Below are 16,825 nucleotides of genomic sequence, written 5' to 3' on the forward strand. Positions count from 1 at the left end.
AGCAACTATTGTGCATATTTACCTCAATGTCTGTAGCACCTAGGAGAGTGCCTCACACATAAATATTTGTTGAAAGAATTATTTTTCTAAAGAGGGTTGGAGCTGGTACTGACACACACACAAAATGCCCAGGAAGTTGGACTTCACACTGTACAGTTCTAAGTCGGTAGAGATCTGCACATTTCCAATTTGGCTAGGGATAGCACTAGCATGTGAATCTCCTTTCTCTGCCTTCAAAATGGTTGGTCCACATGTGGGGCACATCCAAGAGGTGGGGGGATGAAGCAAATAGAGGATGGACGGCTATAGTGATTGGGTCTTGAAAATGCTACATAAATCCAGATGACTGTAAGTACCTTTACTTACATTTTATATATATATATATATATATATATATATATATATATTCTACTCAGGGGGAATTGGTTCAATCCATAGGCTCAAATTAGTCACCAGGAGACCACCACGACTTGTATGGTTTGTTTCACAAAGAGGAATTGGGCTAATTGCTTAAAAATGCAAAGAAACTGTGAGCACTAGAGGTAGGAAACACATGACCTTAGTGCTAAGGCTATTACGAACCACATGGAAGCTAATTAATGAAAAGCTATTGATTAGACATCAGGAATCAGACTGGAGTACAGAGCAGGGAGGAAAGAAGGGAGGGGAAGGGACACAAGGAGGGACAGTGACAGATGAGAGGCAGACAGGGAGAGGGAGAGACGGAGAGAGAGAAGAGAAAATATATAATGGAGGGGCAGAGATGGAGAAAAACACATAGAGATGGACAAACATCAGAGAAAAATAGAGAAAATAAATAAGCATAATAATTTCTGCCCTTTTGGAGTTCTACTGTTTGGCTTTTCCTGGACTCCTGCAAAGGCTTTCTGTAATACAATTTGTTTCTTCCTAATTCCTTTTCTATGGACCAGTTTAAATGTAGACCCTTTCTTCCCACCAAGAGGGATCTCTACAGAATAGACCCCATTGCCCCAAGAGTTTGCTGTTTGTAATTTAACTGCTCCCTAAAGATTTGGGGGATTTTGTTTGAATTCTAGTTGATCCTCAGTTTAAAACTAAGTAAAGTATATGTTCCTCTGTATCTCAGCCTATAGAATATCAAGGATCTGTTCTGATCCAAAATTTTATGGTTTGTTGACTATAAATCAATTCTTTTTGGTGGCCCTAAGTTCATACTTCATTGAATTCTGTCCAGAACTCTTTCCATACACTTTCCTCTCCTTACTAACCCTTAAGTTCTGGTATGAATTATTCATGAAGTAGGTGCTAGTCTATTGGCTCTGCTGTATATGGATGAGTAATCATTCAACCTTGTTTACTAAGTGAAAGGCAGTACTGGTTATTATATCCCCCTGTTGCCAGGCATATTCACAATGTAGACAATGATAAGTAAACAAATTTGTAAGCCTGTAAAGTGTGACTAAACTCCTTCTTGCTTTAGACAATCGTGGGACTATCTTCTTGACAGGATGACTTCCTGATGCATCATTGTAAGCTAGCTCAGACGACTGAGGAAATGCTCCCATCCCACATAGCCCAGGAAAGGCCTCCGCTAGTAACCCAGGCAATAGATCAAATCCTTGATTACATTCAGGCTGTCATTTTAAAATATTAACCTGCCATGCTCTGAAGACATTTTTATTTAACTGTAGTATTTAAGTGTTATCTCCTATGGAGCTTAGTTTATGCTTAATTCATACTCAGCCCTGGGCTGAGCAGCACATGGCACAGTGGAGAGCCTTGGGCCTGAGGCACTCGCTGTGCCACCCCATCTGGGTAGCTGTGAATGCAACATGGGTGGCATATGCTTCAAAGGGCCAAATAACAGCATTATGAATTTTGGGTGCTTATGTGTTAAAAGAGCTTTCACGTACACTACCTCCTAATAATAACTTCACTGAGTCAAGGTGGGGAATACTTTTTGTGCCCAATGCCCACTGTGAAACTGAGATTCAAAGAGGTTGAGGGGTTTCCTGGAGGTCAAGAAGCATGCTGGATCCAGAATAGTTCTGAAACTCACGTTTGTAAACTTGAAGGCCAGAGAGCTTTTGGGTATAACATGAAATTACTCAAGTCAGTACTTTCCGTGGACCCAGTACAGTGCTTTGCATATAAAGGACACTCAGGAAATGAGGGTGGAATTTAACTGATACCCCACAAAGCAAGTGAAGCTGGTTGTTCAGTCAATACGTGAGTAGAATGTTTAAACACCACTGCCGTGCCTATTCAACACCACCATGAATAAGTGAGGGCATGTCCACACTCCTACCACAGGCATTGTATTGACTAGACTCTCTGTTATTAAAATAACTCTTTACTCCAATGGTTAATATTGACACCAATCTAAAAAAGAGAGCCAATACGTACCGGCTACTGCCCCTCCAGGAGGGAATCAGCATATTTTGTTTTTATTTCCTATGTTAGCAAAAGTGAGTCACCAAGGATCAACTGTAGGGTTCTCTAGAAAGCATAGTATCAACACATATATAAAATTTAAGTCTTCTAACTACAAAATGTCTTATTCAAATGGGCAGACTATGCTACCATTTTCTCTCTAGAACTCACTGGGAGAGACTGACTCCTTTTCCTCCTGAGGGAATGGTTTATGATAAGCATAACCATTTCTTTAATTGTAGCACAGGAAAATAAAATCGGGTCATAATTAATTATGAAATGATCGAATCCATAACTTACTAGGATCCAAGAGCAAAGATAAGGGGCACCTTAGATTTATGTAACACTATATCAATTTCAAAGTGCTTTCATATAGATTAGTGTAATTAATTTTCATGTGATATTTTCAAAATTACACGTTTACAACCCCTCCTACCCCACATTTCTGCAAGGGCTTAATTGGTCATGTCTCTGTTCTCTGTAAACACTGTCCAGAGTGCCGCATTCTAGAATCACACATCCATAGTCTTTTGAAGATTAATTTCAAACTTTTTTTAACCCATGGCAAGAGAGGTAAAATTAAAATTGAAATTACTTAGCATTAATCTTTTGAGGGCACCAAAGTGCCATTAGTGGGGGAACCATTAGGCTTTCAAACAAAAAAAATTGAAAAATTACTTCTTCTGCATTTTTGTCTTACCAGCTTTGCGACTGCCTGCCTGGTTCAGGTCAACTGCACTTTTTCCACAGGAAGGGTCTGAAGGTGGGGAAAGACACACCTCTTTATTTCTACTTGTATCTTATTTTTGCCTTCACAATAGGGGGCTGCTTTGTAGTCTTGTCTCTACTATAACCTGTCTAAGCTTCGATTTTCTCATCAGTAAGATGAGGGAGTTGGATAAAACCATGTCTCAAAACTTCGCCCAGTTTCAATTCTCTAAATTCTTCTTTCAGCAGTACTTCCTTCCTACAGCACCTTGTTCATCAGACTCCTCTTGGCCTCACTATCCAGGTTGGAACCTTTTCGGTATGAAAGTATTACTGCCATTTCTGCTCTAAGTCCTGAATCTCGGCACAAAGGATGTGATCATGTTATTAATGCTAATAATTATAAAAATACAGCTGTCATTCTGAATATGCTTAACAAGTGACAAAAGCTCTATATACATTATCTCAACAAATATATCAGTCCTGGGAAGTATGTATTATCCCATTTTCTCCGTATTAGAAAAGCTAAAGCTCAGAATTGAAGCAAATTGCCCCAAAAGCAAACTAAAGCCATACGATGAATAAGCCGTCCTATTTTCAGAATGTCAGGACACGTTTTTACACTCCGGTTCACAGGGCAGAACTGTCAGGGTAGTGGGAGGCCTGGGTGAGTTCATCTGTGACATGTACGCATTTTTCAAAATCTGCACATAAATACACTATGAACTCATTTCCTCCTTCCTTATAAAGGAAGATAAGTTTGCAACTTTCACACCATTTTCATGGTCAAATGAAATCATGCACAGGTAGATTCAAAATAGTATTTCTAGAACCAGTGATATAGAACATCGATAATAAAAATGGAATCTTGGAGTTCAGGTAACTGGCAACAAAATTAATTGCTGTTGAAAATTTAGGCATTCATTTTTTTATATTCTAGAAGGAAAATATGGAAAATATTTGTGAGCATGATTTCACTTAAAGCTCATAAATATTTTGTCAGTAAAGTGAAAAATGTGAAAAATATGCTATATATATATATTATATGCACAGCCTGGTGCAATAAGTTTGAATTTCTTCTTCCTTGAAAAGGATGCTGTTTTAAGAATACATGTATTGTTGGTGCCTCCTATCAAAAGGAAAACAGGTATACAGTAAATTACATGAAAAACTGCCAGTTAGAATACTGATTACTCATGTTTTCAATATCCATTCCAGTATACTCAGCCCATGAACCATGAACCTTTCTAGCCTGTCCAGTGGGAGCAAACACTATTCCTGACGTGACTGAACACTGGGCACTGTCATATCTAATTCTTTTGGGTGGACTTTACCTTGGTCTTGGGAAGTTTCCTCATATGCATGCACTTATCATTATTCAGCTGATTTGTCAAAGGGGGTCCTTTGCAGGATTATAAAACTAGAATATTTCTACTACTGCATTTCTTTAAATGGATGCTTTATTTCATAGATTGCAACTGAAAACCTATGGTGCACATACCTCCAAAGGTTGTACCTTGTTTGACATGTTCTGTGTTGGCTTTCATACTGTTTTGTTTTGTTTTGCTTATCAATTAAATTCAAAGTTCCAGACTTTCTATTCTAGTCAAGAGGGAGTAACCGGGACTAGATACTCCCCCCACAGGAAAGTCAAAAAGTGAGCGAAATATATAAAACATTGTTTCTCAATATACTGAAGATCTGTCAAAGAAGAACAGTGATTTCAAGGAGGTGAAAAAAATTAACAAGGTGAGCCTTACCATTACTTCAGCTTACTTCCCTGAGGGAGTTTCCAGGCCACTGTGCAAAGAGAGAAAACCCAGGTGGAGTCCACTGGACTCTCTGAGTTGGAACGACAGAGTTGAAAATCTGAAAAAGCCAATGTAGCTAGAAGTCACAGGGCATACATACTATCAAAAAGAAGAGAACTGAACAGAAAGAAAGCAATAATCTACTTCAGGCTCATCTTGGGCAATCCGCTGAGTAATAAGTGCACGCATGTGATGAAACTACCCAAAGCCAGGTTAAAAGCCACCCTTGAAAGGATTAGATGTCACAGTGCCCAACACTCACCAAGGCTAGAAATAGTGTTTGTGTCTACTGCACAGACAAGAGAACCTTATCATTCATGAGTCAGTAGGTGGAGGACATGTTAGAGTCTTGCTTCAGTACTGAGGAATAATTAGCCTGAAGTTGAGTGCTATTTCATTCCCACTTAACCAATTTTAAAAAGCAAGACCTACCTAAAGAACTATATGTTTCCATGTAACTTAACTATGTCTCAGAACAGAGCTCAAGAATATTTAGAGGATGCCCAAAGTATCCAGCAACAACAAAGTAATATTTGCAAAGTCTGTCATTCAATATAAAATTACCAGGCACATGAAGTAGCAGAAAAACACGACACAAAATAAGGGAAAAGAAATTATCAATCAAAACTGACCAAGAATGGACACAAATGTTAGAATTGTCAGTCAAGGGCATCAAAGCAATTATTATGAGTATTGCATGAATCAGAAAGCTAAGTAGAGAAAGACAATGTCAGGGGAATAAGAAGACAAGCCACAGACATGGCGAAAGTATTTTCAAAAGGCACATGTGATGAAAGATGATTATCCAAAATATTCAAAGAAACCTTAAAACTCAATAATAAACAACTCGATTAAGAAATGGGCCAAAAAACTTAACAGACACCTCACCAAAGATAATGAACAGGACTGTAAATAAGCAAATGAACAGATGTTCCACATGGATCATCTCAAATGAAAATCAAATTAAAACGAGGTATCATACGCACCTACCAGATCAGTCAAAATTCAAAATACTGACAATGTCAAACGCTACAGAGGATGTGGAACAAGAGGAACTGTTACTCACTGCTGGAGAGAACACAAAATGGTCCAGCCACTATGGAAGACAGTTTGACCATTTCTTACAAAACTAAACATTCCCTTACCATAGAATCTAGCAATCATACTCCTTAGCATTTACCCTAAGGAGCTGAAAATTTATGTCCACATAAAAACCTGCATATGAATATTTATAGCAGCTTTATTCATAATGACTAAAACTTGGAAGTAACCAAGATGTTCTTCAGTAGGTGAATGAATAAAAACACTCTAGTACATCAAGGCAATTAAATATTATTCAGTGCTGAAAAAGAAATGAGCTATCAAGCCATGAAAGAAAACACAGAGGAACCTTCAATGCATATTACTAAATGGAAAAAAAAAGTCAATCTGGAAATGCTACATACTGTATGACTCCAACTATATGACGTTTTAGAAAAGGCAAAACTTTGGAGACAGTAAAAAGATCAGTAGTTGCCAAGGATTTGGCGAGGGAAGAGGAATGAATGGATGAAGCGCAGAGGATTTTTAAGGCAGTAAAAGTACTTTGTATGATACCATAATGATGGATACATGTCATTATACATTTGCCCAAATGTATAAAATGTAAAACACAATGAGAAAGGTAATGTCTACTCTGAATTTTGAGTGATTATCTTGTGTCAATGTAGGTTTATCAATTGTAACAATATACCCACATGCTGCTGGGAGATGGTGATAATGGAGGGAGGCTATGCATGCGTGGGGGTAGCAGGTACATGGGAAATCACTACACATTCCCCAAAATTTTCCTAGGAACCTCCCCTCACCAATAACATCTTAATTTTTAAAACAATTAAGTAGAGATATGGAAGATACAGAGACTCAATTTGAACTTCCTGACATGGAAAATAAATGTCTGAGATGAAAATCACAGTGGCTTGGATTAAGAGTAGATTAGACATTACAGAAGAAAAGGTCAGTGAATTTGAATGCCTACCAATAGAAATAATTTAAAGTGAAACACAGAGAAAGGAAGGGAGGCAGAGAGAGCGGGAGAGAGAACATAAGAGCATCCGTGGCCTGTGGGACAACTTCAAGAGGCTTAATATATGTATAAGTGAAATCTCCAGAAGACAGGGACAGAAAGAATATTTAAAGAAACAGTGGCCAAAATTTCCCCCAATTTAAAGAAAACTGCAAACTCACAGGTCCAAGTAGCTCAATAAACCCTAAGCACCAGAAACACAAAGAAAATTACACCACGGCGCACTGCAGTCCAATTGAACAGGTGAGTAAAGAAAACAAAACCTTAAAAGCAATTATGGGGGGAAAAAGACATGTACAAGGTAACAAAGAAGACAACAGATTTATCATTGAGAATAAGGAAGCGAGGCAAACACAAAGACAATGGAACAACATCGGCCAAGTAAAGTTTTAAAAATGACATTCGGAATTATATGATTCTCTCGATAGATGCAGTAAAAGCATTAGACAAAATGCAATATTGAGTTCTGATCAAAATTCTTAGCCTATTGGAAGTAGAAGATGGCTGTCTTAACTGGAAAAGTTGCATCTGCAATAAGCCCAAAGCTAATATCACAGTTAATCAAGAAAGGAACGTCTTCCATCTAAGATCAGGAACAAGGCCAGGATGCCTGCTCTTATCACTTTTACTTGGCATTATACTGGAAATCTTAGCCAAGGCAATAAAGCAATCAAAACCGTATCAGGCTTTCTTTTGTGTGAAAAATGATAAGCCAATTAAAAATTTCACATGAAAATAATTCAAAGGTTCTAAAATAGATAAAATAACTTTGAAAAAAAGAAAAAGTTGGAGGGCTAGCCCTACCTGATTTTAAGACTTTATTTATTATAAAGTATAACTATAGTAATCAAGACCATGTGGTAGGGGCATATACATGGAGAAAAAGATCAGAATAAAAAATCCAGAAACAGGAATAATCTCCACACATATACAGAAAGCTGAATTTTATAAAAGGTGCAAAAGCAGTTTAGTACAGAAAGGATAACGTTTTCAAAAAATGGTGCAGGAACCATTGGATTTCCATATATGAAATAAAGAACTTGGGTCTATAACTTATACCACATTATAAATAATCACATCAAAATGTATCATAGACCAATGTGTGAAACATAAAAATATAAAACTTATACAAATAAAAACACACAAAAATAAAAATGGGCGAAATACTTGGATAGTTAACTAATGAAGACACATGGATAGCATATAAACATATTCTAAGATGCCTGAAATCATTAATCCTTAGATAAATACAAAATAAAAGCAGTATAAGATAACAAGACACATGTATTAGAATGGCTAAAATCCAAAAGACTGGCCTGACACTGGAAGGATTTGTATGACCTGGAATTCCCATACGTAGGTGGTGAAAATGTATATAGAATGGTACAAGCACTTAGGAAGAGTCTTAAAAATTAAACATGATCCTAATATATGTTCCAGCTATTCTAGTCTTAGGTATTTATTCAAGAGAAATGTAAACATATGTCCATATAAGTGCTCCTAACAACTTTTGTTTTTAATAGCTAAAAACTAGAAACATACCAAACGGCCATTGAAGGTGACTACATAAACAAATGGTTATATTTTAATACAATGAAATGCTACCTGGCAATAAAAAGAAATAAATTATTGCTAAACCCTACAACATCTCAAAACAGCTATGCTGAGTGAAAAAAAAAAACACACAAAAGTAGGACGCATGCTGTAAGATCTATTCACATAAAATTGTAGAAACGCAAAAAAAAAGTCCTATAGCACCATAAAGCCAGCCAGTGACTGCCTGGCATGGGGGGGGGGGCAGTCAGGAGGGATGGCTTCAATGGGGCATAAAGAACCTTTTGGGGTTGATAGATATGCTCATTTTCCTGTCTGTGGTGATGGTTTCATGGGGTATACATATGTCAAAACTTAAATTGTACAGTTTGAAGATGTAGACTTTTTTTTCCAATTATAGTTCAATAAAGTTCTTTTTAAACTTTCAAATGTCCAGCTTCTCCTAAGAAACTGGAAACTCTAGCTGCATTGCAGCTGCAGGACTGTGTGGCAGTGGAAGCTGTCTCTTTTCCAAGTCACTTGCTCTCAAGTTTCCCACAGTCCCTCCCCTTTTTTGCCCTTATCCTACTTTATTCACTTAACTTGACTGCCTTAGGACTAAGAATTTATGACTATCAATTGATTTCTTATCTTCTCTTAACAAACAAAGAGATATTAAAATGGTTTCTCCCAGCAGTCTGAAGTAGGAAGCATAGAAAGCTCTTAACTTTTTCCACGGTACTCTCTGTTATTGGGTCGCAACTGATTTTCCACACCCTTTTCTTAACACTCCCTTCATCAGCCAATATACATGTGAAATTCTGTATTTTATATATACTCTTGTCCACATTCCCAAACAAGCTGTATGTGTTGAGTTTGCTCATTTAGCATGTTTCTGAGATCAATGTGTAAACTATTAACAAAGAAAGAAGGAGAGAAAAAGAACAGTCTGCCTTTAAACTCACAGTTAGGGCTTTTTATTTCTACCAAATGGTAATTGGAAATTATCATATCTCTCTCCAAGAAGGGCTAATAGAAAGAAAAGAAGCCTTGACAAAAAATGATTTCTTGCTGTTTGGTACAGGATATAAGAGGTTTGGAATAAATGACCTCACAGAAAATGAGAGGTTTTAAAAGTTATCATCAACAATTTCATCAGTACAGGCTGGTGTAGCTGTAATGGGCCAGGTGATGCCCCAAATCTTTCTATTGTCTTTTGTCATCAATCTTCAGATGCCAAGCTATTGCTGAATCAAGCTTGTAAATTCCTTACTAGATTGGGTCAACCCAAGTTACAGATCATGTCATAATCTTTTTTTTTTCTCCTGCAAACTCATCTTAGCTGTGCCAACTTTTTTGTTTGTAATATTTTTTTTAATTCACTTGCTTCTCAAGATGAAGAATAAATAATAAATATTATGAGGTTACTGAGTTCATAATATTAGTTTTACTTTTTTATAATTTATGCATAGATACCATTAAAATATGAGATAATTATTGCTTGCATACTGTGAATGCCTGTCTTAAATTTATCCTGAAATATCTTAATATTTGTAATAGTTTCATTATTTACTTACAAATAAAACTTCTCATCCCATACTGGATTCAAGTTTCCAAAAATGGTTTTAGTTCTTCTTTTGTTCTTTCCGACTTGAACTGTAACATATGGGTCACTTGACCCTGTTTTGTCTTTTGCCTGCAAGCCTTGTGCAGAAACCACTGAAATAAACCAAATTCAAACTTTTAACATAAAGATTTCCTCAGAAACAAAAAAAATGATAATGAAGGAAACATTTTCTATTTCGTTGTCCCCTTGGTTTGCAATGCAACCCCACTGCTTTCATTTTCATGAGCAACAGGACTTAACAAAACGTTTAAGAAAAGAATGAATCACGGAACATTAAAACCTTCCTTTCATGAATATTTGCTTTTGCCTGTAATGACAGTAGTGGTATACATACATATGCATATTAGCTATATACTCATATATATCACTGTACCATGTATAGATAAATGAGAATGCACATACAATAAGCAAATTACCCAACGTAATTCAAAGGTCTGTGATTTAAAATGTATTTATTTATTTATGAATTTACTGTCAGTATTGATCAACTCAACTCAGTAACAGAAGCTTCTTTATTTTACCTTTTGAATACAATATGAGTAAGTTAAAAGGCGTGGTAAATATCAACATGTAACATATGCAGTTGCTGTTACTTACAAGCAACTTCAGAAGTTCAAGTTATTAGACATCACTAAACTCAGATTGCCAAATCAAGGATCAAATGAATGAGGGATACCGATCCAGGAGTATATAAAACAATATTTGTTTTCTCATTAAGAAAAACTGACCGAAGAGATTACTGGCTACTCTTGTCATTTATCAGTGGCAGGCAGCAACAAAGCTAGTCTCTTGTAAACTGCAGGGTATTGATGAGTATATTACAAAATAGAACTTTCTTCCTCTTGAAGAGCTTTTGATTAGAACAAGACATAGACTGAAACGATTTCAATTATCTAGTACACATTTCAGAAATTTGAAGCCAATTAAACTTCAATATTGACAAGATTGAAAAATTCTACTTATCTTACTTATAACTATTAGTAGCAGTGATTTCTAAGACATATAAAAATCTCAATATGGAATGAAAATTTTAAAAAAGACTTATTTTTACCTGTAATGGTTATTTTTGCTGACCACTTAGATGTCCCGTCCAGTACACTCTGTTTGGCCGCCTTTGTGTACTGCACAAAATCTTCTTTAGAAATCTGAAACATTTCCTGAATTACTTCAAACACCTCTGGCCTGTTTGTCTCCCTGATCTTCATTCTTTCTTTCATGGCTGTAATAATGGTCTGAGTCTTGTCTTCCGCACCATGCTTAGAACTCTTTTCTGCCGCTCCTATAATAGAAAAATCAACCGTGATGTAAATATACATGAAGTTACTTTTTGAGGGACCAAGAGAGGGAGAAAGAAAAAAGGAAGACCATGAGAATGAATGAATGCTTTCATTGTGAGAAGTCAGGGTGGCTTTTTCAAAAAATATAAGGGGAACAAGCTCTATGCTGAGACTAGTCCTTGTGTTACTGGCAAGGAAATGGACCTCCACGATCCCAGTTTTTTCAGTTGTATTACTCAACTGAATCACAGTTGTGCAAATATTTGGTTTGAATTTTTAAACACAAATTGCAAAACCAAAAGGAGCGCACATAATTGAATCTGTTATATACCACAAATATTAACTCACTGAGTAACCAAAACAAAATTGAGAAACAGACTGGATGCATACGGCAAATGTCACTTGAAAATCAGTATTTCAAATACTTGTGTTCATCTAAAGTACCTACTTATTTTTAATTGATGAAATTTATCATAATGAAAAGCTTAAATTTTTCTCTGCAAAATAAATACCACCACTATTTGTTATATTGAAATATAGGGTAAAATTTTACTTGGAATGAAAGTAATTCGGCTATTTAAAAAGGATGTGGAAACCACTGGGCTGAACTACCTCTACCTCATGGACCACAGACTTGAACTCTCATTCTGTGATATGGCCATAGTTTTAAACAGGCTGAATTTTCACTTTCCACCCAAAACTCTGTTTTGTTTTCTAAGACATTGTTTTTTCATGATCGGTCTCAACTTTCCGGGCACTTTTGTTTCTAACACAAATCCTGGCAATGAAGGATTTCCAAAAGCCAATTCTTGGGTCCACTCACCTTCTCCAACTACCAACCGGATAGTCTTATGTGGCCTCTGGGTTGCTCAGTATTCCACAAGCAAATAGTGGACCCTGATTCCAGTTCTCATGTTTCCTTACTGAGTTTGAAGCAAGAAAGCAAAAGCCCATGTATCAGGGTCTATAGGAACTGTCGCTGCTGAAACCAAACACTTTTTGGTACAGAAGCAACTGATATATAATGAAAAGAAGAAAAAATTTGTGTCTATAGGTGATAATCATTCCAATTTTTATCTCCATTACTGTAAATACTGCCCAACTTGTATTATATTTTTTGAAATATTGTATTTCTGAAATAAGCATACTAATAGAGTTTAGAGACTGAATGTGATAATTTATCTGTACAATTCCTATCACAAAGGATAGCCTCAGTAATGTTCTTTGAGTCTACTTCTGTGAGTGTTATGCCCAATTTAAGTACAGAAGCTAAGACAAAATACAAAAAGTCAACTCTGAACTCTCCTCGTAATAAATTCATCTAAAATTTAACAGCAGTATTTTAGTGAACATCTTCATTTATTTGAAAATAAAACATTTGTTTTCCAAAGTAGAAAAAAATACATTCACAGTAATCAAGGTATAATTAGAGTACACTAAAAGAGATGAAAAATCTATTGGCAGAAAGAGCAGTTTCCCTGTCTTTACCTTTTTTTTTAAACCTTTGAGAATTTATACCACATTTTAAAAACTAGTAAAAATTAATGTATTCCCTTTAAGATATAATTTGAAAGGACATTCTAAGTGTCCTAGTCATCTGTTAAAGCATGCCCTCAAACGGCGACACATTTGTGAACTGTGCACCTTTAAGCAATTAAGCATTTTTGTAATTTGTCAGTTTAGCTCCACAGACCGTTAATTCTTACATGGTAAAATTAGCTTAGGCTACACGATATAGTTACAACTCCCCAAAAGGCTATTTTACTTCAAGTATTGGAATAGTCATTAAAAAGAAAGAACAGCAGTGCCCTGAAAAAGTCACCTAGAAGATTCAAAGTGCCTCAAAAGTTTGGTTTGTAAAGGTCATTCTAAGAATGCTCAAAGTGTCATAAAAATGTTGACTTCCCCCAGATTTCTAAACAACTATTACGGTTGTGGCTATTAAGCCCTCAAAGCTCTAGAAAAGTGTGTTAAAGTTCCCAACAGTTAAATGTATTTTGGATTACTTTTCTAAATTCAGGAAGAGCCAGCTGACTGCCAGCCACATAATAAATGTTCATTCTAGTAATAACTACCAAATTCAAGGCTGGAATGTCAAGAGATTTTTCTTCCTAAGAAACCAAATCTCTGTACTTAAAAACTGCCGCTTGAATTCTTTCAAGGAATTAACTAGGAAAGCTTGACAATTAGCTTTGAAATCATTCACCAATGCTTTTGATGTTGGAGTAGAATATCTACTCAATATGTACAGACAACATACAGACCCATAAATTGTGAAATCGCCAATCTAGGAGAGCAAGTTAATAGAGAGAGACTTATGTTTGAGCCTTTTAACTGTTATTTCTAGAAAAGATATATAGCTTTTTTTAGGTTCTACTTTTATAGTTTTGATCTGAAGAAAGTGATTCAAAGTAGATCTATTTAGTTCAGGGATACAAGACAAATTTATAATTTTTGTAACTCATCTACAATGACTTTTCATTGCCCTGTTATTTATTGAACCTATATATCTCATCTTATTTCTCTAATGGTAGTACATCAACCAGAGATCAACAATAAAGGAGATCAAGAGATATTACACAGTGAAAGCACTTGGAAGAGTAATACATACTCCTTTATTGTTCTTTGATATTGTTCTCTGAGTTCTATTGATCTCCTTTATTGTTGATCTCTGGTGACATATTACTGTATTTCAATGAAGCTGCTAGAATGCAGACAAAGAGAATGGACTTGAGGACATGGGGGTAGGAGAGGGTAAGCTGGGAGGAAGTGAGAGAGTAGCATTGACATATATACACTACCAAATGTAAAATAGCTAGTGGGAAGCAGCTGCATAGCACAGGGAGATCAGCTAGGTGCTTTGTGACCCCCTAGAGGGATGGGATAGGGAGGGTGGGAGGGAGGCTCAAGAGGGAGGGGATATGGGGATATATATGTACATATAAGTGATTCACTTTGTTATACAGCAGAAACTAACACACCATTGTAAAGCAATTATACTCCACTAAAGATGTTTTTAAAAAAAATCAGGCTCTGGATCATAATAAAAAAAAAGAAAAGAGTAATACATTATCCAAATGGAATGCATCTTTGTTACTTTTAAAAACACTTAGGGACTTCCCTGGTGGTGCAGTGGTTAAGAATCTGCCTGCCAATGCAGGGGTCACGGGTTCGAGCCCTGGCCGGGAAGATCCCACATGCCGCGGAGCAACTAAGCCCGTGCGCCACAACTACTGAAGCCCGCATGCCTAGAGCCCGTGCTCCGCAACCAGAGAAACCACTGCAATGAGGAGCCCACGCACCACAGCGAAGAGTAGCCCCCGCTTGCTGCAACTAGAGAAAGCCTGTGCGCACTAAGACCCGAAGCAACCAAAAATAAAAAAATAAATTTTAAAATAAAAAAATAAAAACACTTAATTGACAGATTAATACAATTATGCACAACAAAACTGCAAGAAATTTCAACCTTAGACAGAGGCAGACTTATCCCACATGGCTCCCTTCCACCTAATTTAATGGAACAGGCAATTAACTAGAAACCTTCATTTTCTTTACGTTTTATTCATTACCCAAAGCATCTAAATTGCATATAAAAGTCACAGTTTCACCACTTTTACATGGCAACGTACAATTTCAGTTTTCCTTCCAAATAATCATCTATATGCATGTAACAAATGTATGATTCCACCGTGGTCTCAGTCTCTTCTCTTTCCTATTTTTCTGAACAGCTGTTCTAAAACATTTCTACTCTTTTCAATTCACCTACCGCTGCCATTACTCTCCATTCTCAGCATATGATCTTATCTCTTCCTTAACAGAAATGCAGGCTTTCTAAGTTCAGTGGTCACGTTTTCTCCCCTCCCCCATAGAAAAAAGCTGAACAACAAAAGCCAAACTTCATTTATAGCATTAGCAGATTTCTGGGGTGTAAATACTCCTAGCATGGCTGATTTCAAGGAACGGCCTCACAGAATTCTTCAATATTTATCGACCAACACTGACACAACTACCTGAATACACACACACACACACACACACACACACACACACACACACTACTCTTCAAGGCCAACCACAAGTAAAGGTGTATTCCAAGTATCTAACACATCGCTTGGAAAATAGGATACACTCAATAAATAGAGAAGATAAAATGTTTATTGGGGGAACCTAAAAAAAACCCAATATATTTGAGTATTTAATTGGCTCTGGGTTTACTTTAATGTGCTATAACCTTCTTGCACACTGTGACCACAAGGCCAAAATCCTGGAAGAAACAAGAATGAATTCTATCTAAAATGATAAACGTGCCGTGGAATATATTTTAGGAAGAGACAAAATACACCCGGCCCTTGGCTTCAGATTTGGGATTTTCAGAACACAAATGGGTGCCCACCATTATAAAGCAGAATTTGCTTGGCATATATACTTCATGAATTTAATAACGTAAAGCAAGGGCATAAATCCAATTATAAATGCAAAAAAATCAATCAAGACAAGCACTTTTTTTTTTTTTTGCGATATGCGGGCCTCTCACTGTCGTGGCCTCTCCCGTTGCGGAGCACAGGCTCCGGACGCGCAGGCTCAGCGGCCATGGCTCACGGAACCAGCCGCTCCGCGGCATAGTGGGATCTTCCCGGACCGGGGCACGAACCCGTGTCCCCTGCACCGGCAGGCGGACTCTCAACCACTGCGCCACCAGGGAAGCCCAAGACAATCACTTTTTAATAAGGCAAGAGAGCATAGTGCTCATGGTGCTCTGGATATAGAACACCACAGCCTTGTGTGTGAATCCTGATTTGCCACTTACTAACCATTTGAACTTGCGCTAGTTAATTCCTCTGTAAGCCTTAGTTTCTTCATCTGAGAAACACAAGGAAATAATAGTAGTGTCTTCCTTTACAGGGTCATTGTAAGGATTAAATGAGATAATGCATATAGTTTCAATAATAATAACTGAATAAGTGTAGGGATTTCAGAATGTCTAAGAGGTGAAGTTATAAGCATTTGTTAAAGAATTTCACATTAACGAAGAATTTTAGGGTTCTGAGCTTCATAATTACTTGCCCTGTGAAGCAACTCCTTGAAAACTTTTCCCTGGACAGTGCCATGCTCAGTGTCTGCCAAAGGCTAAATGCTTTATAGCTATTTACTAGATGGGAGTCAATGAAGTGCTTGAAGATAAAAGACAACAGAGTTCAAAGAGACTGCAGAAGATAATAATAATAATAATTTATTATTAACATCCATTAACCCTTACCTGTGTTTGAGGCTGGTGAACCCAGAGGTAGCAGGTGGTTAATAAACCTGGAAAGCACACGTGTCTCCCTAAGAGTGCCTAGTATGAGAAACTTTATTGCTTTTCTTTTTTTTTTTTTTTTTTTTTTTTTTT

The 16,825-nt window shown here is 36.7% G+C and overlaps 1 protein-coding gene across 2 annotated transcripts in view; it reads right to left on the minus strand.

Annotated features, from left to right (window-relative positions):
* The window catches only part of UNC13C (unc-13 homolog C), a 580,525-nt gene that overhangs the window by 336,816 nt on the left and 226,884 nt on the right, over window positions 1–16,825 (minus strand). For both annotated transcript variants that reach the window (XM_024754347.1, XM_024754348.1), the window contains 2 exons: window positions 11,211–11,438; window positions 10,110–10,251 (listed from right to left, as the gene is read on the minus strand). In XM_024754347.1, coding sequence (XP_024610115.1) covers window positions 10,110–10,251; window positions 11,211–11,438 — 370 coding nt within the window. The remainder of the gene's footprint in view (window positions 1–10,109; window positions 10,252–11,210; window positions 11,439–16,825) is intronic.

This window comes from Neophocaena asiaeorientalis, unplaced genomic scaffold (assembly GCF_003031525.2).
Source record: "Neophocaena asiaeorientalis asiaeorientalis breed wild unplaced genomic scaffold, Neophocaena_asiaeorientalis_V1.1 scaffold391, whole genome shotgun sequence".
Classification (NCBI taxonomy): domain Eukaryota; kingdom Metazoa; phylum Chordata; class Mammalia; order Artiodactyla; family Phocoenidae; genus Neophocaena; species Neophocaena asiaeorientalis.